This window comes from Protobothrops mucrosquamatus, unplaced genomic scaffold, assembly GCF_001527695.2.
Source record: "Protobothrops mucrosquamatus isolate PMUCROS unplaced genomic scaffold, P.Mucros_1.0 scaffold672, whole genome shotgun sequence".
In the NCBI taxonomy this organism is placed as follows: Eukaryota; Metazoa; Chordata; class Lepidosauria; order Squamata; family Viperidae; genus Protobothrops; species Protobothrops mucrosquamatus.
Window position 1 is genome coordinate 134,983 of NW_015386960.1, and position 24,601 is coordinate 159,583.

At 38.7% G+C, this 24,601-nt stretch overlaps 1 protein-coding gene across 1 annotated transcript; it reads right to left on the minus strand.

Annotated features, from left to right (window-relative positions):
- Positions 1-355: 355 nt before the first annotated feature.
- ALG12 (ALG12 alpha-1,6-mannosyltransferase) lies at positions 356-24,177 on the minus strand. Its single transcript, XM_015818065.1, has 9 exons — positions 24,009-24,177; positions 22,825-22,957; positions 22,476-22,649; positions 21,648-21,842; positions 18,923-19,026; positions 15,732-15,955; positions 14,329-14,498; positions 7,304-7,379; positions 356-631 (listed from the first exon to the last, which is right to left on the minus strand). The coding sequence occupies exons 1-9, from the start codon at positions 24,168-24,170 to the stop codon at positions 394-396; spliced, it is 1,476 nt and encodes a 491-aa protein (XP_015673551.1). The 5' UTR covers positions 24,171-24,177; the 3' UTR covers positions 356-393.
- Between the last annotated feature and the right edge of the window lie 424 nt (positions 24,178-24,601).

The following is a 24,601-nucleotide window of genomic DNA, read 5'->3' on the forward strand; positions in this document are numbered from 1 at the left end:
ACTGAGTTCCAGATTTTGTTGAGCCTAATGATATTCAGGTTTAGGTATAAGATTTTTTTTATTGACATCATACGAATTTTATACTGTGGTCCCAAATAGCACATTATGCTATTTTTCTACATGATAGAAAACAATGTGAAAACATTAAACCACATATAGTGTTACATAAAGACAACTATTTAGTAGATTTCCTATATAACTATAGGAAAAAAATGTCTTGAATGTATGTACTTGAATGTATGTATTGAAATATAGCTGGCATTACACGTAATATATATTATATGAAAGTTTTTCATGTACATGAAATGAATAGGATCAAATAGTATTGATCTTTCACTGACATGTCAAGGTTTTGAATCACTCTAGGAAAAACTATTTCAAACTTGTTAACATTTATTTTCCAAAAGAAACAGGGAGCTTTTCCAACAATACTAGTTTGGTTTTCAAATTTAAAGTAATAGGGGGCAGTGCCGTAAAATTCAACCCAATTCCACTGGTGCCAGGAATATGCACAAGGACTTTGTGAGTTGTCTTGTAATGTGACAGTTGAGCTGAATTCATCTCCATAAGTACATGTGTATATAAGAACATAAGTGGGTCGCCTGGTTTGAGGTCTTCCCTTTTGTCATATCTGTAAGAGAATGAACAGTGTAAGGTAAGAAAAGACTTGAACCATATTTCATTCAAGAGACTTAGGTTGTGGCCAAGCAAGAGGAAGGATCATTATGAAAACAATATAGGAAACAACCATGAAGCAGGAAATAATTACATAGAGCAGTGAGGACTCTTAAAAGAGCATTTGGTAGCTGAATGGTCGAGAGATTACTTTGTCAAAGAACCTGATTTTTTTTAATACAGGATCATGTTAACCATGGCAGAAAATAGGAAGGTAATACAGTATTAAAGCTGTACTTAAAGTAGTTCCATCGCTGTTGGAACAAATGGCAAACACGTTATACAGCACAGAATGGGCACAGAAATAGGTGATTTAAGAATTTGGGGGTTCAGAATCATTTTATTAGCCACAAAAGCAAAAATACTACAGGTAATGGAATGCTATACAAAAAGTAAAATAGGCCTATGGAATGGGACAGAGCTACCCCCAATTGTAGCTATGGCAATCAGAGGAAGACTAGTGATGGCCAGATGAAATCTAGTTAAATAAAGTATGTCTCTTGTGTTACTTTCTAAGTTCTCTGTTATTTGAAACTAGTTCTCAACATCTACAGGTAACAGCCATACTGAATAGGATTTTGGGAGTTTTTCTCCCAGCAAATTATTTAGATCAGGGATGGCTACTTACAATCTTGGGACTATAAATTGCTTCCGACCACTTCCTAGGACTCATTCTGAATGTAATTCCTGAAAACTGATGGTAGTGATATGATTTTCAGACAAATGAAATAGCCCTCAAAATTTCTCCAGCCGCTTCCCCAGAGAAGGAACAACAAAACACTTCCTCTCAGTTCTATGTGTACCACTCTTTGCCCTTTGCAATCTTCAGATTGCCGACTTATTGACTGATAAGTGTGGCTCTCAGCAACAGTAGGCTAAGGAAAATTATTGAGAATTCAATTTCTCAGTGCAATGCAACTCCCTAATTTTGGTAAACACCTTTTTATGAGCAAAAGCTCCAATAAGCATTTATCTTAACAGAATAAGAGCTGGAAAGGATCTTAGAGGTCTTCTACTCCACCCCCCTGCTCAAGCAGGAGACCCTATACCATTCTCTTCTTAAAAACCTCCAGTGATGAATCACCCACAATGTCTGAAGGCAAGCTGTTCCACTGGTTAATTGTCCTCACTGTCAGGAAATTTCATCTTAATTCTAGGTTGCTTTTTTCGTTGATTAGTTTCCACTGTTTCTTGTCTTGCCTTCTGGTGCTTTGGAAAATAAGTTGACACCCTCTTCTTTGTGACAGCCCCTCAAATATTGGAACACTGCTATCATGTCACCTCAGTCCTTTTTTTCACTAGATTAAACATCCAATTCCTTTAACCGTTCTTCGTATGTTTTAGCCTCCAACCCCCTAATCATCTTTGTTGCTTTTTTCTGCACTCTTTTCAAAAGAGTCTCAACACCTTTTTTATAATATAGTGACCAAAACTGGATGCAGTATTCGAAGTATGATTTTATTAAAGCTTTATAAAAGGGTACTAATACTTCACGTGATCTTGATTCTATTCCTGTTATTGCAACCTAGGATTGCATTGGCTTTATAATTTATATCTTACTTTATATAATATAATATATAATATAAATATAATACTTTATATATTATACTTTATATAATACATAATCTAGAATATAATTTATATCTTACTTTATAAGTAAATGTTATAATCCAATGGACTTAGTTCTCTAAGAACACATAAAATAAAAGAGCAATTCGTGAATTATATACAACTTAGATTGTACGCAACAATCACTGGAGTTTGGCACCAACTGCCCAGAACTGATGAATTTGGAAAAAGAAAAAAATGGAATGAACCCATTACTTGGGTTTTGAATGGGGTCTAAACATTTAAATAAGTATTAGCCACAACTACTGTTTGTTTCCAGAACAGTTTTGCAAGCCAACTGATTCTTCAGTCAATACTATAAATTTCTAGAATGAATCTCATGTTCACGGTCTTTAAAAACATATCCCTTGCAGCTTTTGGAAGCTCCCGTGGCTTAGTCTTTTTCATTGAAGCTCCTGTTACAGACCTTGAATGTCTGTATATGACTTTCTGCTTCACTGGCAAGATAATTTGAGTGGGAGGAAAATTATTCCAAGCAACCTCTCTGTCTTCATGCACTGACTATCTCAGCATCCTCCAACAGTGAAAAGGATGGAAGAGAAAAGTTTTTTGTGGAAAGAGAAGAGAGACTGAAGGAGCTAATAGGAGAGCCTGGCTGGCTGGCTCCAGTTAATCATACCAATTAATGCCTTCAGTCTTGCTTGGTATTTGTTCTGCTCCCATCCATCTTTTCCTTTTAATATTTATGAGCTCAAGAGCTACAAGATTGCCAAATTCCTGTCTGCCAACTTCCAGTCTCACTGAAGAACATATGCAATGAAAATAACATGGCATCTCCAAGCCCCTGGAGTATGCATATAAATGGCATACAATTTGTACACCACATTAAACTTGTGAACACATGCTGTATCTCATTTCCCCTGTTCCATTCATAGCTCAACTTTAATGGATGACTCCCTGTGATTAAGCAAACATGGATGAGCACCATTCCTCATTAACACTAACTAAAATTTGCACTCAACTAATAAACCTGGGTTTCCAGTACACCAGAAGCGGTGGACATTCCATCTTCAAAAGTCACACTTCCTACTAAAGGAACTATATATTCACATAAATTAAAGTAGATAAAGGTGTGGTGCAAAAACATCTACAAACCAACGAATAGCCATGCTTTAACATTCTAATCAGACATGGTGACTATCCCGTGTTTTTGTATTACAATTAACAGAGAAGTGGTGCATTCTGATTAACCTGATGTAATTATTACGGTAAGAATGTAGTATATGCATTCACATTAACTAGCTGGAGTAGTTTAACATGTTGTGTAAATGTGGCCTTAGAGGGTAGTCCAAGGAACCTCTTTTCCATCATCTACAAAAATCTCCTCCTCCAGAATTTCATATTAGTTACCAGGTTGATATGTCAGCTTTACCTTTTAATTGAAAGAAGGACTTTGGGCTAGCTGCTGGGTGAAACTAAACAACTGGCCAACGCTTCGGGCAGTGCTTCCCTTTGAGTAAGCTGTTATTAGAATCCAGATTCTCTTAAATATTATTCTAACATTCCTGACCTGAATAAACCCTTTCATCCCAAATCAAAGCTTGTAATGCTAAGAACATCAAGTTTGGCCAGAATCAACTTTTATGTCAAGCCTACTGTAGTCCATCTTCAAAGCAAGGCAATAAAATGTCTGTAATTTCTTAAGGTTTTGCTATGCAAGAGAATTAAACATCAGATGGCTCCAATGAGCTCTGAATTTATTTTGATCGTCAAGACTTAATGAACATGCATAAAAGAATGGTTCTCCCATAGATCATCTCAGATCAACATGAAAGGCTATTTGAGATCCTCTGAGGCAGCTGAAAGTACTTACTTCTCTGCATGTATTGTGTCTACACAGAATGGGCTACAACTGATTTTTTATTTTGTGAGGTATTTCCTTCACCATGATATTCAGGCAATGTGGATGGATGGCCAGAATAATCGGTAGCTCACTTTAGACAATTTACATCACTACTTATTGGGAATAAAGAGTTATCTGGATAGCAGTCACTGAATCAGATTGTAAGGATGTAACCTTAGAAATCATTTGTAGTCTTATTTTGTATTCTTTTTGGTTACAGATTTCAAGAAGAACGTGCATGGATAAGGAATAACAATTGCTTATTTGTTTGTTGCTCTCTTTTAGCTAATTAAACAAAATAGAGGTTAAGGAAAGTGATGAACAATATCTTGTGAATTGGAAGTACTAATAACTTTTGCTTAAAGGAGAGCCAATTTGGTATAGTGGTCAAAGCACCAAGTTAGAAATCAGCAGACAGTAACTTCTAGTTCCACCTTAGGCACAAATCCTAGGATCAGTCTCTCTCAGCCCCAGGAAGAAGGACATGGCACCATTTAAAAAAAAAAAAATTTCCCAAGAAACAGCAAGGATTGGTCCAGGAGTCAATACTGACTCGAAGGCACCAAAAGAACAAAACAAAAATCCTCTCAACAAACAAACAATAAAACCCTCTCTTGACCTACAAAATACATGCATTTCAATCAAACTTTCAGCAAGAAATTGAATTGAAACTGTTACAAACACCTTAGTGTTTGATCCACAACAAAAACTGAAAAATACTACCCTACTGGTTCTCCCAGATTCCTTCAATAATGATATTATGCTGCATTGTTTTTGTGGTGGTTCTGATCCTTTCTGCTAAATCATGTGCAAAAAGATACTAGTGCCTCATAGGGTATTATCTTATCTGGCATGCTCTTCAACATCTACATAAAATAATTAGGAAAGGTCATTTGGAACTTTGGTGTAGGGTTCCATCAATATGTTGATGATACTGTTTCTACTGCTTCTTATCATCCAACTCTGTTACCTAAGTTCATTAACAGACTGGAAGTATACAAATTGAAATTAAATCCAGGCAAAGCTGAGCTGAGGTTGGTTAAATGTAAATTGAATGACTGAGATTCAACCTTTTGGGGATGAGTCTACACTTCCCCTATAAATAAAGTAAGGAATCCGAGGTGCCAATCTGCTCCTTGCTGCCAACTGGAATTGCAAGTGATACCCCTATTGAGAAAATTTGCACAAGTAAGGTTCATGACCCCAGCTCTGTTCATTCCCAAATGGGTCAAATTTGGGCATCCTAAGTTCTATGAACTTGCATAGGGTTAGCCTGGAAAATCATACAGAAGTTGTAACTAATGGAAAATGCTGTCAGAAGGCTGCAAACCTGTGCAAATTATGGAGGTCACGTAGTACCCAGGCTAAAACATTGCCTATTATTTATAAGGCAAATATTGTGGTGTTAACATTGAGGAGCATGACCAATCATTAGGAGCTACAGGAAAAGCCCTTCTGAAAATGCCCTTTCTGACAGAGATTGATCTAACTGGCATGTAGAAAAAGGCCTTCTCCTGAACCACTTTCAAGCTCCCTCTGGAGTTGCATTTAATCACCACGATTTCAGTATATAGAAAGGCAATAGAGGCATATCTTTTTATCCAGGGTTTTATCTTTTAATTAGTTTAGTATTTATTTTAATATTTTTATACCTTTTTAGCTATCTCAAATGCTTGCCTAAACAGAAAGAGAAGTTATAAAACAAATAAGTGCATTCTCACTTGATTTGCATATATTTAATTGATGACTGAGATTTTTGAGTGAGGAGTACACCCAGATTTTGAAATGTGCAACATCTTTATCCCGATTTCTATTAATGTAATTTGGCAAGAACTATGAGCTCTTGGTTTTGTGTTTAATATTCAATGATACGAAACTTCAACTCTGGGGTTGACTTCAAGTTTTTTTAACCTATGCACACAGCAGTATCCCAGATTTATATTAATTGGAAAATATCTTCCTTTGATGTTTGCAAAAATCTAATAAACAATTTTAAACATCTGCCTACAATTCCAAAATTACTTCGATTTCATAAACAAAATATAAAGAAACCATAAAAAACTTGTTTTTAATTGTTAGTTTGCTAGGAGGTAGTTTGAACTTAGGTACATATGTTGTATAAAAGAAACAGCTCCTTATTTGAAACTAACCCTGACACACATAAGTAATTTCTGACACACCCCTCAAATTAAAGGGGTTCTGCTTAAATATAAATGCCCTTGGTCTAATGAACACTATGGAATACAGAAAGCAAATGTCCTTAACTAGGACAAGAAGCTATCAGACCATGCATCAGGCTGGGCAGAACTTTGATGCCTGGTGGCCATATTTAATGTTTTGGAATGACAGGGCTGGATAATGATGAACAAAAATGGACTTTTTTTCCTGTACTAGGTTTGCAGTACAATGGTTGTGTTTCCCACCTCAAAATGGTCAGAGTAATAGTGAGGTAATAGAGGGCTACAGAGATGAACAAAAACTAAGTTTGGAGGCCACACACTACACATTCCTGCCTCACAGAAGTTAATTAAATTTAAAAAGGAATCCTACCCAACCCTGCTGGGAAATTAGAGGTGGACGATCTCTGACATTTCAAGGATGTTGCTGAAAATTGATGCCTACCATCTTCCATTATTGGTTATGCTTACTAGAGCTGCTGGGAGTTGTAGTTCAGCAATGTTTAGAAGGTCACTGGTTCTTTTACTCTGATCTATATAATAGGGTCTCAATTTTTAGATAATCTGCATGTTGATTCTTAATGTATGCTTGGCACCTCATCTTCACTGCAAAGAGAAGGACTCCTAGGAGACAAGGAATACACAACCTGACCTTTACTTGTGCCTTACTGTTGAATTCCAGTGCAACATTCTAACTAACTAAAAGCTTGAAGAATATTAGCCCTGAACACACAAAACCAAATATAAGAGCAAGAGATTTATCACAATGATAATTTCATTCATATATAAAGGGGTGTCCAATCTTGGCAACTTTAAGACTTTTGGACTTCAATGCCCAGAATTCCCCCATGACTGGCTGGGAAATTCTGGGAGTTGAAGTCCACAAGTCTTAAAGTTACCAAGGTTGGACACTTCTGATGTATAACGAATTGCAAAAAATAAACTTTCTTACAGACACAAACACACAAATACAACTTACTTCCAATCCAAGTTGACTTCTAAAAATCGAGAAACACCAGTCTGTGCCGCAGCCCCATCAATGTGGACAGAAACATCTGCAAAAAAACAAAAACAAAAATATGTGAAAGCAAGGAACAATTTCAGTCTATACTAATGGGCAAACTTGTGGATTTGTAGTTTTTTTATTATAGATATTTTATTAATTTTTTATAATTACAAATCTTTATTGCTTAATAAACAAATATGTCTGGGTTCACATATTTGACATTAATAGTAATGCAACTTCCATTTCTACTCTCTACTCCGTTTTTCTAGCCATTTATAAAAATTATCCCATGTTTGAAAATATTCTGTATCTTCTTTCCCTTTCATTTTCAATGTAAGCCTATCCATTTCCACACAATCCAAGATTTTCCTAATTATGTCTTCTTCCAATGGTGTTTCTTCATTTTTCCAATACTGTGCAAATATAATTCTCACTGCTATTAATACATGCAATATTAAATATATACATTTTTGTCATAGTTCTCTGTGATTATTCCTAGAAGAAATAATTCTGGCTTAAAATCTACATTTTTTCTTAACATTTTCTCTAACCACATATGTATTTTTGACCAACATTTTTTTGCTTTAGGGCAGTGGTGGCGAACCTATGGCACGGGTGCCAGAGGCGGCACTCAGAGCCCTCTCTTTGGGCACGCGCGCCGTCACCCCAGTCCTAGGCCTTCAGCTGGGTTTTATAAATCCTTTTCGCTTTAGACCTCCGCTGCCGTGCGCAAAAAAAAAAAAAAGGTTCAATCAGTCAATTTCAACTTCTCGCGGGAAAAAAAATGATATTGCAAAGTTGGAATTGATTGATTGAACTTTTTAGTCCCACAGTCTGCCATTACCACCACAGCCATGCCCACCCAATGGGCCACGCCCACCCAATTGGCCACACCCACCAATGGGCCACACCCACCCGGCACTCGATGATGCATAAGTGGGTTTTGGGTTGCAGTTTGGGCACTCGGTCTCTAAAAGGTTCGCCATCACTGCTTTAGGGCATGTCCAGCAGAGATGATAGTATGTGCCTGGCTTTTGCCTACATTTTCAACAATTACTAGATATATTTTTAAACATTTTTGCTAATCTTGCAGGTAGTAAATGCCATCTATAAAACATTTTATATAGATTTTCTTTATAAGTAGCTGCCCTTGTTATTTTATAGTTTCTTTCCCACAAGTTTTACCATTTTTCTAATTCTACATTGTGCCCAAATTTTTTCCCCAAGTTATCATTGTTTAACTTCTTCATCTTCCATCTTCAGGTTTAACAAAAATTTATAGAGTTTCTTAATCAGTTTTTCATCTGATGACAATAGTATCTGGTCAAACACTGTTTGATTTTTATAAAAACCATATGTTTTAGCATCTTCTTTGTATCTCATTTGTAAGTGTGGCCACCATGATAGCTCAATGCCCTGTTCTTCCAATTCTTGTTTAGTTTGTAATTTCCCATCAGTATTCAAAATGTCTCTATACATCACAAGTTTCTCATAGTTGATTAGATTTGGGTGCACAAATGCTTCCATTCTCGAGATCCATCCTGGTATTTTCATATAAATTTTCATTTTTATCTTTTCCCATGTCAAAAGCAAGGCATTTCTTGTATAGTGATTTTGAAAGTATTTATGGATTTTGTTCTTCCCATACCATAGAAAAGCGTGCCATCCAAGTTTTCTAATTGGGATTTCAAATCATGAATTTCTTCCTTCATTTTATCAAAGTTATCTTTCGTCTCTTCATGATTTCTCTTCGTGTCTTCTTTGGGTGAGGTAATAGCTCCTGGATTAGTCGTAGTGTGGTTTGCATTTCCTTCTGGAAGCTGTTGGTTTTTTTCTTGCTATAACATTGCGTCAATTGATCTCTGATACACAGGACTGGAGGTAGTAGAAGATAGCACTGAGGATGTTTTTTTGCTAATTTTAGCTAGATTAGGAACACTTATTTTTATTCCCACCCTCCAGAGCTTCTCAGCTCTAATATATTCCCCAGTTATCAATCTTATACAAAACCTTCAATCTTATAGTCAGTATTACAATATATCCTTTAAGTTCATTTCAAAAAATTCTTGTAGTCTTTATCTGTGGTCTCTTGTAATCTAATAGACTCCCCCAAACAGGGGGAGAAAGGAGAAAGGAGAGTTTGTAGTCCAGTTCTGTCTTTCAATCTCAACTCCAAATAATTATCCAAAAGTCCAGCATTATCAATCAGCTCCAATTTGTAATCCAAAAAGTCCTGTTGTATAAAATTAATAGTCCACAAGACCTCCCCCAAAGGGAGTCACCAAGAGTCAGCTTTCCTCTGTCTCTAGATAGTTCTTGAAAATAAAGATCTATAATCCAATAGGTTCCCCATAAAAAAGAAGAAGAAAAAAAGGGGGGGGAGAAAAAATTTATAATCCACTTTTGTCTTTCAACACCAACTCCAAGCAGTTATCCAATAAACCAAAATCATCAGTAAGCCAAGATTTATAATCCTCAAGGCCTTACTACTCTGAGTTAATAATCCATAAGGCCTCTCCCAAAGAGAATAACCAAATGTCAATTTTTTTCTGTCTCTGAATAGTTCTTGATACTGCAGCTCAAGTGATGTTTATAATCTAGGAAAGCCAGCTGGCTTCAGAGTAGTTTATATTTATAATCCATCCTGCAGAAAAACAGTCCAAAGAGTTCCTCTTCTTTTCCAGCTGCAATCTGCAAGGCTGAGAAGTTCAGGGACATCAAAGAGCCTAGCTTGCTATCTCTGTCTGAGCTTCAAGCAAAGGTCATTCTTTCCAGAGTACAAAACAAAACAAAAAAAAAAGAAAAGTCTTAGTGCTGTTCCTCTTTTCCACCACTAGATGTCACTAAAAGTCTATCTTTCAACCAGGACTTATTTCTCAAGAGTTCAGACTGATATTTTTTAAAGCAAATAAAGTGTCCAAAATATTTTAAGTCTCCCAAATTTTTCAATGTTACAACTTTAAATTATTTCCAATTTGGTTTTATAATCTATTTTTCTCCCCAAAGATGTTAAACTGCCGCCGTTTTTCTAGGGGGAAGGGCACCAAGAAAACCCCTACCCCACCATCTTGCTTCTGGGAGCTTTGCCTTTTGGGATTCTTTTTTCCAGGGAATTTTTTTAAAATAGTAAGAGGGGAAAAAATACTCTTACCGCCGTCTCTCCGTGATCTATGAAGGTCCCCTCCTACTTTGTCGCCTCTCTGGGGCGACTTTAGGCCCTTTTTGGGGGGCCAGCAGGACAAAATTGAACGCCGAAGGCAAAGCCCTGCTTCCCTGCGTCTGTCTCACTACGACGTGAAACCGGAAGTCATCGGATTTGTATTTATTTTATTCTTTGAAAAAATCCTACTGCGAAAATAAGACTGGGTCTTTTTTTCAGGGGATGTCTTACCCACTTACCTCAGGACCGCCACAGCCAGGCCTTCCACACCCTGACACCTGTCGCGCCAACGCCTGACTTCTTCTGCGGCCGCTCGCAGCAGGACACCATTTGGCATGTCGCGCCAGTGCTGCTGCTCATGGTAGGACGCCACGTGGCGCATCACGTTTGGTGCCACCGCTTGCGGTAGGACGCCACAGGGCACATTGTACCCAGTGCCACCGCTTGCAGGATGCCACGTAGTGCATCACGCCAGTGCTACAACTCACAGCAGAAAGCCACATGGTGCATTGTGTTGTGGCACATGTGAGCGGCGGCACTAATGCAATGCATCACGTGGCCTCTTGCCACGAGTGGCGGCACAAGCATGACACACCATGTGGCTCCTGCTGCGAGCGGCAGCCAGTAACCAGAGGTAGGCCAGCGGCCACGCAGACTCCTGCTGGATGGGGCTATTACTGCTGGTGCCGCCGCTGCAAGATGAGGCAAGGCAGGTGTGGGATGTGGGAGGCCTGACTGCAGGGCCCTGAAGTAAGCAGGTACAGGGCACTGGGGCAGCTCCACCCCCCACCCTAGCTTGTATTTTAGATGTCCGCCTCGCCTCATCTCCGTCTTAGGCCCAGTACTCTTCAATATCTTTATCAATGACTTAGATAAGGGAATAGCAAGGGAACTCATCAAATTTGCAAATGACACTAAACTGGCAGGAATAGCCAACACCCCAGAAGACAAGCTCAGGATTCAAAAAGACCTTGACAAACTGGAACAATGGGCCCTATCCAACAAAATGAGTTTTAATGTGGAGAAAAGCAAAGTTTTACATTTAGGCAGGAAAAATCAAGGATATAAGTACAGATTAGGTGAGACCTGGCTTAAAAACAGTAACTGTGAGAGAGAATTAACCAGTGGAAGAGCTTGTCTTCAGAAATCGTGGGTGCTCCATCACTGGAGGTTTTTAAAAAGAGACTGGACAGACACTTGTCTGAGATGGTATAGGTTCTCCTGCTTGAGTGGGGGGCTGAACTAGAAGACCTCCAAGGTCCATTCCATTCCCATTCCCATTCCTATTCTATTCTACCTCATACAACCAGATGGCGGGATGGAGTGGGCAGGGTCTTAACTAGGGCTTATTTTGGGGGTAGGGCTTATATTAGGCGCACATGTAAAAAAACAAGCTAGGTTTTATTTTCAGGATAGGTCTTATTTTCGGGAAAACATGGTAAATTCCAAACATGAGTGAAGTAGAAAGTATTAGATGGCTACTGTACTGGAGATGCTTGGTGTCGAATTAATATACCGTATTTTCCGGCGTATAAGACGACTTTCTAAACCCTGAAAATCTTCTCAAAAGTCGGGGGTCGTCTTATACGCCCAGCCGTCTTATACGCCGGAAAATACGGGTATTCTATTTTATTCCTTTACACATGTGGTTTGGCATATTACTCATCAAGTTTTCTCTCCCCCCTCTCTCTCGCTCAAACTCTATATTTTAACTGGAAAAGTTGGGGGTCGTCTTATACGTCCAGTCATCTTATACGCCGGAAAATATGGTACTTAAAATTAATAAGGTGCTCAACCTAGAATTTAATCCATTTTTAATGAATTAAAGGAACAGCTGACGTGAGGGGGAAAAAAAGCAAAGCACCGTCTAGTGACTTGTTTACTCATGGAGTGCCTTTGGGCCCCAACAAAATGAAAACAGCACTTTCAGTGGAAGTTATCTCCTGCTCATGCTTTCACTGGAAAGGGGCCCTGAAACAGCCATATTGAACATTCAAAATACCCCTCAATTATCCGAGAAGACTCTTCGCTGAGCTCACCACATGCTTGTTAATGAATACTTGCATAACCCTTGCAATCCCTTCCTATATAACTTTGTAAAGGCTCTGCTAAGAATGACAAAACTTTCCCATCACCTGATTGCCAACTGTCAAAATACTAGGATCAAATAGTTAGGACTGTGGTCATCAAATGAAAGTGGCTGGAAGACTTAGAACAGGTAAAGGAAAGCACTTCTTGCACAGAATGAAATAAATCACTTGGATTAAAAGCAGATTGGATATATCCAAGCAGGGCAAGTCTACTAAGGGATAATACTTAGTGTCATCTCTGGGTTGTGGGGGAAGGAAGGCATGATGCCTCCAAATATCATTTGCAGAAGAACAATAGAAGGATATGGCTAGCTCTCTATTGCCTGTTTGTGAGCCCCCAGTATAATATGAATTATATGGCAATGCCTATCTGAATGTAAGAAAATCTTATATTCAGATAGCCATTGCCATATAATTCACATTATAGTGCAAGAGTGCACACCCTCTTCTTGACATCACAGTTAACAATCTCTGTTCTCAGTACTGTAATGCTCTATACATGGGGCTCCCTGTGAGGAGCATCCGGAGGCTTCAACTGGTCCAGAATGCGGCCGCGCGGGCGGTGTTGGGAGGGACTCGTCGCTCCCACGTAACACCGCTGCTGCGCGAGCTGCACTGGTTACCAGTGGCCTTCCGGGTGCGCTTTAAGGTGTTAGTTACCACCTTTAAAGCGCTCCATGNAGCGGGTCTGGCCTAGGGAGAATTTTAAATAGGGACAATTTTAATTAGAATTTTAATATAACACAGCGGTTAAATATTTGTTTTTAATTGGTTTTTATTGGGGATAGTATTTGTATTGTTTTAATATGCTGTAAGCCGCCCTGAGTCCTGTTGGGAGAAGGGCGGCATATAAGTTTAATAAATAAATAAATAAATAAATAAATAACCATCATTAAAGAAGCTAATTTGATAATGTATACCAGCGGTTCTCAACCTATGGGTCGCAACCCCATTTGGGGTCGATCGACCATTTCACGGGGGTCGCCAAGCAAGGCTGTCCGCCATTTTTTTGTCCGCCATTTTTTCCCCCTTTTTTGGCGTGTGCCTTACCTCCCTTGGGCTGGGCCAGCTGTTGGTCGGCCTGCTCCGTCTCTGCCGCTTGCCAGCTACGCCTCGGCCGGCGCAGGGGGCGGAACCACGCATGCGCGGCGCTCCCGGGCAGGGAAAGTCCTCGACTTATGACCGGTTGGGTAGTCCTTGACTTACGACCGGTTTAGTCCTTGACTTATGACTGGTTTAGTCCTCGACTTACGACCGGTTGGGGGTCACGGCATTAAAAAGGTTGAGAACCACTGATGTATACCAACATCATGCCCTCTTTAATGCCACTCAACATATGTAAAGCACTACAGCTTTAGGGATTATGCTGGCTGGGGGAACTCTGGCACTTGAATCCACACACCTTCAAGTTGCCAAGGTCGAGGAACACTGTTCTATGCTATTAACATTCTATTCCTAATTGCCTTTACAGCATCGCTCCTCCAATTCCACAGGGGGTTCAAAATGTACACAAATGTGTAATTAATAGGGCCTTCCAACTTATTTTGCTTTCTGGGCTGTGTTGTCCTCCTCACACCTTATCACCCTATCACACATCACATCCTCAAAGACTGTTACTTTATCTCTTGAAACCTCACAGAGTGCAAAAACAAAAAATGGCCCATGTGTTTAGTCCCATCCAATCTGCAGAAGGGTCTAAAAAAAGTACAAGGCACAAGATGGCTTTTTGTCAACCCAGTTTTACTCACCTGCTGTTGGAGGTACCAGCTGGTGTAGTTTTTGCATAGCAACTCCTCCAGGGTAATTGAAGTGGGACACATAGAGTGATGCTCCTGAGTAAGCAGCATTAGCGAAAATGTGTGCTATAACAAACAGAGTGCCTAATTTGTATAACCATGATTTCTTGTAATTGTTTAGACTGTGAAGAACAGAAAAAGTTATTTAGTGGGCACAATATATCCAATGCCAATACGCAGCTGTTAAAACATCACATTGAATGTTAGATTACATGAATTGTAGATGTCATTTTATATTGTATTAAACTTGTTTACTTTCGGAGGCAGGAGCCCTGGGATTACATCCTACATGCACAGTTTTCCTTTGAAATTTGCATTTTCATCTTCAGTTAAGTATGGTTCAGCATGATACTCAAACTCTCAACTGCAATTAACCCTAGCTCTAATATACAGGTCAAAGTCAACCTGATTTAGAATATTATACATTGGTCTAGTCTATTTATTTAGGTTGATATCCCAAAGATGCTTTTTCAGGAGGCAACTGGACTTTCTTGTTTTTCTTTAAGGATGTTTCATTTTTCATCCAAAAAGCTTCCTCAGCTGAAGAAGCTTCTTGAAGGAGAAACGAAACATCTTCAAAGAAAATCCAGTTGCCTCCTGAAAAAGCACCTATGGGATAACTATGACCTGGATGACTGAGAATCCCCATAGTCGTTCAGGTTGATACTAAACCCTGATTAGATAGACATGAAAGTAAAACTTTGCAATCATGGAAGAAGTTCAAACTTTTAGTGCAGGGGTCCCTAAACTCTTAGCCATGCACCCCATGAGAACTGGGCCACGCAAGCAGTGGGCAAGGGTGCAAAGCTTCATTTGCACATGAGCGGGATTAGATTGCACACCCAAACCATCCCTTCCCCCTCTCTGCCACCGATCCATGGAGCCATAAATGTTGGGGATTGCTGTTTTACTGGACTTTAAAGAGCAACAGGGGGACAGAATTTACTACATATAATATGCACAAACAAAATGAATTTGTTTTTAATGGGGATTTTTTTTCACCCTTTGTAAAGACAGAGATTAGTTTGCTGTAGTTTAAAATTCATAGTACTAAACAGCTTGCATATTTTCTAATCCAAAAGGTCATGGGAAATTTTACATCTTATTCACTAATTCACTCTCATCAAGTCTTAAGGCCAAGTGACTGATGCCCTGAGGGAATGACAAAATAAGAATCTTTTATTCCAGGTCAGCCCTTCCCAATCTGGGGCCAACAAGATGATTATGATTGCAACTCCCAGAATTCCTATCAAGGTTATTTGGAGAACAATGTGATTGATAAACTAGCAAGTGATGAATAATGAAGTCAAGATCTTGAAACAGAAATTAAATATAGTACGTACAAGTACACTTACATTCGTGAGCAGCCTTTGGCAGCCACTATATTCAAAACTGGAATTGTGTATATTATAAACCGCAGCTCTTTGTGTGGAAGGAAGGAATACAAGGAAATAAAACCAAGTGAAGGTAGAAGTAACATCCAACATCTTCGGTCTATTGTTCCTAGTGGTAGAAATACAATACTGCAACCCAGAGCCCGAGGCAAGGCAGAGTAAAAATACCACAAGAAAGGCGAGGTCTTTAAAAAGACAGTTAAGGATATTTTTTTTTAAAGGCTATTTGAATTAATAATTTTCTCAATGTGGTGTCTTCTACATTTCTAAAATTGTCTAGGAAAATGTCACATAGCTACTAGAAACCTTCAAGAAAAAAATACCTGGTTTTCAACATTTTCTTATGTTTATGCTTCTTTGATTCATGAATAAGGTACTTTATCATACATAAAATTATAAAATATATTCAGTGAGATACAAAATCACCTCTTTCATTTAATTCTTGTATGAAAAAAAGTAGAAAGCATATATGCTAATGCACCCACACACAAACATTCCCCATTCCCAATTCTCATCTCAGATACCCCGAATTTGTCACTGAAAAACTTGTGATTTTATGTAACCAACATAACCACACAATACACCGTGAGAATAAAATCACAGGTTTGGCAGAATTCCATTGTTTGAGATACGATGCATCTACAAATTTTGAACCAAGGTACTTCAAATGGGCTAACTTAAGAATGCAGCCAAAATCTGAGACCCATGACTTCCAAAGGAATTAAATTTGGGAAAGCTGTGGCTACTCAGTGCTACTAGCTGCTGTTACACTGCTGGGCTGTTGCTGCGATCACATGATTTTCATTTTCAACATTCTGTGACAGTTTCCCAGCCAGTCTCACAATACCTCATACCTTCTCCAAGGCAGCAGCAATTACTTGCTGGCAAGGGAAAGGAAGGGAGAAAGAAAGGAGGAGACAGACCTTTTCCAGGTGAGTGATCTGTGCCTCAGAAGCTCCCTAAAGCAGTTTCTTCTCCCCCCCCCCGCTCCGTAAAGGGCTTTCGGCTGGAGCCGGAACTGTGCGTGAGTTCCGACACCCTTTCTTTTCTTTTCTTTTTTATAAAAAAAGCACTGTCCCAAACTATGCTGCTCACCCACGTGACCTCCGCAACCAATATGGTATCTCTAGTGCATACCTATCCACCCTTCCCAATCCATGCGATACCTTTTGTGCAACCCCATATTCGTATCCCCCATACACCCCATAGCTCCCTTCCCCACCCATCAACTGCCACGTACCAGTCTGCAGGTCTTGCAACTTCCTGCTGGCTTCCTCACTGACTTTTTCCTTACAAAGTAAATGAGGAAGCTGGCAGGAGAGGGAGGGAGGGAGGGAGGGAGGAGGGAGGGAGGGAGGAAGGAAGGAAGGGAGGAAGGAAGGAAATGACAGAGGGAGGGAGGAAACGAAGGAGGCAGGAAAGAATGGTGAAGAAGTATCTCTAAAATGATGACCCAAGAGTGTGCAGGTTGTCCAGTAAATTTTAAAATTGCCACTGAAAACAATGAAATAATACTGTAATTAAGCGTGCTTAGTGAAGTCTTGCCCCTATCAACAAACATAGAACTGAGACCAGCAAAAAACAAACAACAATGGCATTGCACTCACTTTAACCAATCTATAAATATAAAAACAAAAACACTTCTTTTGCTATTAAACTGAAGCCTTTTTCATAATGAACATAGCTAAGAGCCATGGTGGCACAGTGGTCAGAATGCAGTACAGCAGGCTAATTCTGCTGACTGCTGGCAGTTCGGCAGTTCAAATCTCACTGGCTCAAGGTTGACTCAGCCTTCCATCCTTCCAATGAGGAGCCAGACTGTTGAAGGCAATATGCTGACTCTGTAAGCTGCTTAGAGAGGCACTGTGAAGCGGTATATAAGTCTAAGTATTATTGCTATTACGGTTGGACTTGGCAACCTAAAAGGTAATTATGCTATCGGTTATGTACTGTTCTGTCTTATGTACCCATTTTCATTTGGAAATTTGTCAAAAAAAAAGGCATAACAAGATTCATGAACTGAATAATGCACACTTACATTTGATAACCAACCTCCCCCCCCAAAAAAATAAGCAGAAGACATGCAAAAATAACAGGGATTTTATTGGAACCTGTGAACTCTAATTTTCAATTAGGAAAAGGTAAAAGAAAAGACATACATACTAAGCAAAAACCAGTACACAGTGATGCTTAAGCTTGTGGACCATTTTGAATTTTCAGTATTTCTGCATAAGTATGATCTAAAACATGATCTAACTTCTACACAATTCCTAAAAGTGGATAGAGAGAATGCAATTAAACAAGTCACAAACATTTAAGCACCACCATATGTTTACTTAATTCATCCTCACTACCACCCTGTCCATTACTTCATCTTATTGCAAATGACAGCAAAGATGGATCTGTGCCTTCTGATTGCATTAGCCAATGTACTTTCTAGATCTTCCTACTTTGGAGAATTAAAACAATAACAAGCACCCTGGCTGAGGAATTCCGAGAGTGAAGTCCACAAGTCATAAAAGTGCCAAGTTTGAAGACCCCTGATTTAAAGGCTCCAGCTTTTAACTCAGTAAGAGAGAAAGGTACTTTTTTTAAAGCTGTATAAGAGTCTCCCTATTCTGAGCAACGCAAGGTTTGTAGCACCAATTATGCTCATGTCCTTTTTATAAGTGATCACTTCTATGTCATTTTGAAAGTGATGAATCTGGGCTGAAAAACAAAACCAATATTAACTGGGCTGAACCACGGAGCCCATCACTAATCTCTCCATTCCAATACTCACACTCTGGAGGAAGAAAGTATATATCCACCTTTTAATATAAAAGGAGCGTTCTATAGAAGCTGGAACCTTGCATGATAAGAATTTTCTACCTCCAAAGGTATCCACAAGCCAGTGGAATAAGATGAGAAATGTAGAATCAAGTGTAAGAAATAGAAATGGCTAAAGATATTTTGTATTTGATTCCATACGAATTACAATTCTTGCTATGACTAGAAAGTGATGTGGCTTGGAAAGGATGCAAAATAAAGAGTTTTATGAGAAAACCTTTTACCTCATCTAGTTATTTGCAGTTATTCCTCTCACATTGTGAATATTGAATTCATTTACATTGTGCTACAGAATTTTGTTTCCTCCGTGTTTAAAAGGATACTCCCCAGTTGGAGCTTTTATTTAAGACAACGTTATACCAAAGTACCTTTCCCTCAGGCCACAAGAGCTGCTTCCAAAACACAGAATCCAGAGTCACTGTGAGTCCTGAAAGGAAGAAACAGCCAAAAGTGAGGAGCTATGCAGAAATCACTTAAAATAGCAACAAAGTTGGTTCAACATGTCTTGAATCAATAAATATGACGGCCATTCCAGAACGGGATGGAAATCAGCCTATTATCTGAAATATTGATTGGAGTGCATAGGCTGCAGAATCACAAGGCTGTGACTTGAAAAGGGCTCTAATTACTGCCCCTTCTGCCTGAAGTTAAGAAATACATTGGTTTGATTTCACAGGATTAAAAACATGGAGGCAAGGTCTGCCATTCAGATAGGATTTTGGGAGACATCCAGGGCCGCACTTGGAATTTTCAAGAGAGCCTCTATGTGCAACCAGACTGCCCAATTCTCTTTTGTATTAAGCAAGATATATTGCCATCATCTTCTTATAAGCTAAGTAAGTCCACAGGCTAAGATGATCTAGTTGCACAACTGATGAACAAAGGGCAGGGTCCCACAAAGGGCTATAATTGCACACTAAACCACAGTGCAGAATTTTTACTTACACTCAGCTTTTGAGTAATGTAACATGACCCACAGTCCAAAAGTAGTTGATAAGACCAAGAAAATAGGTATCATTTATTTAAAATTTAATATAATTACAATTAATTACAGTTAAGATTATTATTTTCCAATCATACAATCAATAATTTTCCAACTCAAACATATCAAAAGTAACAATTTAGGAACATTTTTTTGGAGATCTTTAGGGGTCACATTCAAGGCCCTCAAGGACAGCATGTGGTCCTGGGCTTCAGGAGATGTATCTCTGATGTAGTCTACCTGCTCCTCTTATTCCACCGCCGGCATAGGCCATAGGTATGCCCTTGTAGTTATGGAAGTTGTAGTTTTGCACGACTAAATGACGCCAAGACAGTTCTACCCACTCTAGGATTTGGAAGAATCTTGAGTGTGCACATAAAAATATCAATTCATCGTGAAAACAGTTTATCAGTCAGGAGCTAGGCATGCACACTAAAATGGGTTGTTCAATATTCCAATGTCCCCATCCATATCACCTTTTTCTTATATAATGGTCAGATTGAGATAAGCAGAGCCTTCCTTATCTGCATAAGCTTCCTTCCTGCACATCTGGGATGGGCAACTTTCCCAAGATCAGGACCATAACTGTCTCTCATGAGCTGCTGAAGCCTTGCAAAAGATATTGACAAAAAAGAGAAAATGGGATAGGTCTGATTTTTGGAGGGACGTTGGGGGGTTTTCATTTTTTTAGTGTTTCTGGATGGAACTGGAGCAAGAAAACTTTAGGAGGAAAACCATGCCTAATTCCACCCTTAAAAACTCAGCAAATGGCCAAAAGGTATGCCTTTCAAACCCATGTGCATGTTAGCTGAATACTGATGGTACTGTTTGGGGATGCTTTGGGGAAGGAATTAAGAAATGGGATACATTTCCTGTATAGATAACTCCCATTACTATCCCCAAATATCAACTATTTTGCTATCAAATGTTGTTGGCAAAATCTCAGGTTACTATAAATGAGCTGATGAAAGACAAGTTATACAAATAAATAGAAAAATCCACTGAACTGGAAAAACTTGTTGTTTTTAAAAATGGTAAATATAGTAGTGTATATGTAGTGTATATGTAGTGAAGTGGCTAAAGGCAGCAGTCTAGAAACTGGTAGACCAGAAGTTGCAGCCCCATGCTCAGCAAGCAGTCAACTGGATGACCTTGGGCCAGTCACTCTTTCTTAGCTCTAGAAAGAAGGCAATGGCAAACCACTTTTGAAACTGTTGCCAAGAAAATTGCAGGGACTTATCTAGGTGGCCACCAGGTGTCAAAACTGACTTGAAGCTATAAAAAGGCATGAAACTACTATGGAATATTAGTAGCTGTAAAAAATGAGGTAGTCAGTAAAACTGAAACTGACAGTTTCCCATTCTTGGTCCTGGTCTATCTGAGGTAGATAAGTAACATGATACTTTGGATGATGATAAATCTATATCCCATAAGCCATAACCAGCTTGGTCAGTAATGAAGAATAATGGAATCTGCAAGCCAACAATACCTGGAAGTCCATCTCTGATATAAAATATGTAACACAGGACCAAATCACCTTAAATTATAAATCACTTAGCGAACACTTAAAGTTCTGATGTTCCTATCTGGGGGGTTCTTACAACCGAATTCAAAGCTTTGACCCTAAGTTCCCCCGCTGTCACATGACTGCATGTTGGGTATTCAGCAACTGCGTAGCATTTATGGCCATATGCAGCATCCTGTGGTCATATGACCAAGTTTTACAACAGTTTTGCCAAAACCACAGCATTTGCACCCATAACAAAACCACAGGTTCGCTTAATGACTGTGATGTTCATGTAGTGAAGATTCACATGCAAAAAAGGTCATAAAATCAGGTCAGTCATGATTATGACTATCATGAGTGACAACTGTGATGAACAGGCTCCCTTATGGTCATATCTTGTATATCGCTCACAGTTCATGTATTTTAATATATGTCAATTTTAAATTCATTTCTCTCCATCTTTTAAAATGAGATTAAGAAGTAATGTAATTTAAAATTTTGCAATGTAGCTTTAGAATAGCCATTTCTGAAGAAAATCCCATTAATTCAAACCACTTACCTAACCAAAAAGCCCCTGCAGGAACAGCATAGAAAAGCATTTTTGTAATGGAGAGTTTTTTATTAAATAGAGTTATCAGCAGCATAAGGCCCAGGAATATGCAAAGCTCTGCTCTGAAGACAATGATTGCCAAAGCCGAGAACCAAATAAACAGGCGGTGCTTTTGTTGCATCCAAGATGTAACTGCTAGTAAAACTGTTTAACAAATGAACAGAAAAATCAGGTGTTAGTAACTTAGCATATTAATCGCGATCAGGATCTAAATATATCAAAGCCAATTAACAAATCTACTACATAATCAAAATCAAACTTTCAGTAAACTTTAAGTTCATTCCCGTTAAAGCATATGGTTGGATCATAAATTGCACCATTGGAAGAGAATGATTGTAGGTGGGGGGGTGTACATAATATTTTAAAGAGAGAGTTCTACAGGGTGGAGTAACGATCTCAACTCAGTTGGGTTAGAACTTTCTGATTTATTTTACCTTTGTGTTTAGGAGTGGAGCTGTTTCTAAATAATATTAAGCCTATTTTAGGGTTTTTTTCCCCCTGGTATTTTACGTTTCTGATTTTCAATAATTTTGGTGGGAGGGGACTTCAAAAAATGTCTGTGTGGTCTCCCATCCCACAGCTTGGTGGGTTTAGGCACTCCCGTTCTTCATTTATACACATCAGACACAGAGTGCATTTGTATCTGCTGGCCTTCTCAGCTGTGGGCAAAAGAACATCTCAAGCCAATCACAACCCCTTTTACTATGTCATTATGAACACTGCTTTATCATTATTTACTGATCAAGGAAGGTTTTCAAAAGCATGCTCAGTACTTACCAACAGGAAGTGCAAATATGTTGGGGAGGGTACGAGTGCAGTAAAACATCAGGTGGAATTGAGTAACTGATATTAGGCAGAAAATCAGGGATACAGTAAAACCAAACTGCTTTCTCACTTCTTTGTGTAGCCGCCATAAGGTATAAATCACAGTCAAGCCTAAGGTTCCTCGGACTGATGGCAAAATAACATGAATAACAATGAAAAATCAGCTTTATTATCTGTAATAGAAATAATACCAGGTAATGTTCACGGTCTAACTAACTTTGGCTATATAACAGTATTAGAAATTACAATGATTTACAATACAATAAAAACACCCATAAAGAAAAATGGCTCCATCTCATACCTATCAGCTGGGAGTAGAATTTTGACATTTGTAAAAGGGACAATATATAGATGGCTGGACTGGAAAGAAGAGCAATAAAAATTGGACCAAGGAATGTTCTTGGGACAACTCCAGGAAATTCATGATGATCATACTGCAATAAAAAAAAATCCATAACACAGGTATATAAAGTAGCTACAAAAAGAAATTCTATAACGTTATTATATTTGTTCTTTGTTGTTAGTTAAAGCAAAGATGATTCAAATTAGTCATCAATGTGTTTGCTCCAAAATTCATAAGACCAGGAATGTCTTTAGAGGAATAGTTACTGGGATTTTGTCTGGGAATAAATAAAGAGGTTCTACAGTTTTCTTGGAAAGATTTTTCAGAGGTGGTTTGCCATTGTCTCCTTCCTAGGGCTGAGAGCAAGCAACTGGCCCATGGTCATCCAATTAGATTTGTACCTAAAGTTGAATTAGAACTCACAGTCTCCCAGATTCTAGCATGATTCCTTAACTACTTCACTAATCCTTCTTAGTTTAAGGTCTCACTGCTTTGTTAGTTCTTCCAATTATGGAAACAATCATAGAAATTTAAGTAGTATTTATTTGGAACACCAATTCATAGAGTAAAGTTCTTCACATGATTCCAATATCAATAGTTCTAAAAGGTTACATAGAGATTTTTTTTTCCTAAGGTGGAGATCAGATCTTCAGTATTTGAGTCCAAAATCAGCTGATCTGTAGATTGTGCTATTAATTTTTACTTAATTGGAAGCATTGCAGCAAAATATGTTATTGGCAGATAAATTGAGCAAGATAACAGCAATGGTGCCTCCGAAAATAAAAAAGCATGGGAAATTCTGAGAATTACATATATGGGTAATTGGAGTCTACACATGGCCTGTAGATGGCCTAGTCTTTTTTTTTTTAATACATTCGATGAACAAAATATTAGAATTAAACACTTAATCCTGGATAATTTCTCAATCAGATAATCCACGATGGAACATATTTTTTAATCCAGCTAAATAATTAGCTATTGTTTCTAATTCTTCTATATTCATGCAAAAACATGTGACAGGTAATAATAATGTTGAGCATAATAGAGTATTAGTGTAATTACAATCATTAAGATGCTACTGGCTTTGAAAATAACTCAGGAGCAAACTAAAAACAGAACAATCAGAAAATAACAAGATTTACCTTATCTAATTCCAGCTTTTCATACAAAATGTCATGTATGGCTTGAAGATTAAAGCTCTCCTCTACTTTTGTAAATGGGCACACAACTAAGTGAATGAAGGCAACAGCAACAATCAGTAACAGCAGCCATGGTTGCCCTCGGGATGGTTTCTTCTCAGCCATTCTGGATCTAAAATTCCCATCTACATTATTAGTTTAGAAAAAAATCAGAATGAGAAAAAATATCTGCTGTAGAAGGCAAACAGACATTGAGCATATAGCAAAACCAAGATCAGACCTGGGTAAGCACAAACATTTTACCTGTCAGTAAATGCTTTTACTTATTTCCTGAAGCTTAATGAAGCTACCGTATTTCCCCCAAAATAAGACCCGGTCTTATATATTTTTTTTGCCTCCAAAAGAGGCACTGGATCTTACTTCTGGGGGGTGTTTTGCCTTAGGACCATCACAGCCAGGCCTCCCACACCCTGACACCTGTCACGCTGCTGCTTGATTTCTTCAGCGGCCGCTTGCCACCACTTGGGGCTGGACACCATGTGGCGCATTGTGCTGTTGCCGCTTTAAGGGGAGTGAAGCTGCCCTTTACCGGTAGA

Coding starts and splice junctions, on each gene's coding strand:
- ALG12 (XM_015818065.1), bottom strand. CDS start 24,170: ATGGCTGAGAAGAAACCATCCCGAGGGCAACCATGGCTGCTGTTACTG. Junction 22,958..24,008: donor AAAAGCTGGAATTAGATAAG/GTAAATCTTGTT, acceptor TTTTTATTGCAG/TATGATCATCATGAATTTCC. Junction 632..7,303: donor GAAGTCAACTTGGATTGGAA/GTAAGTTGTATT, acceptor ATTCTCTTACAG/ATATGACAAAAGGGAAGACC.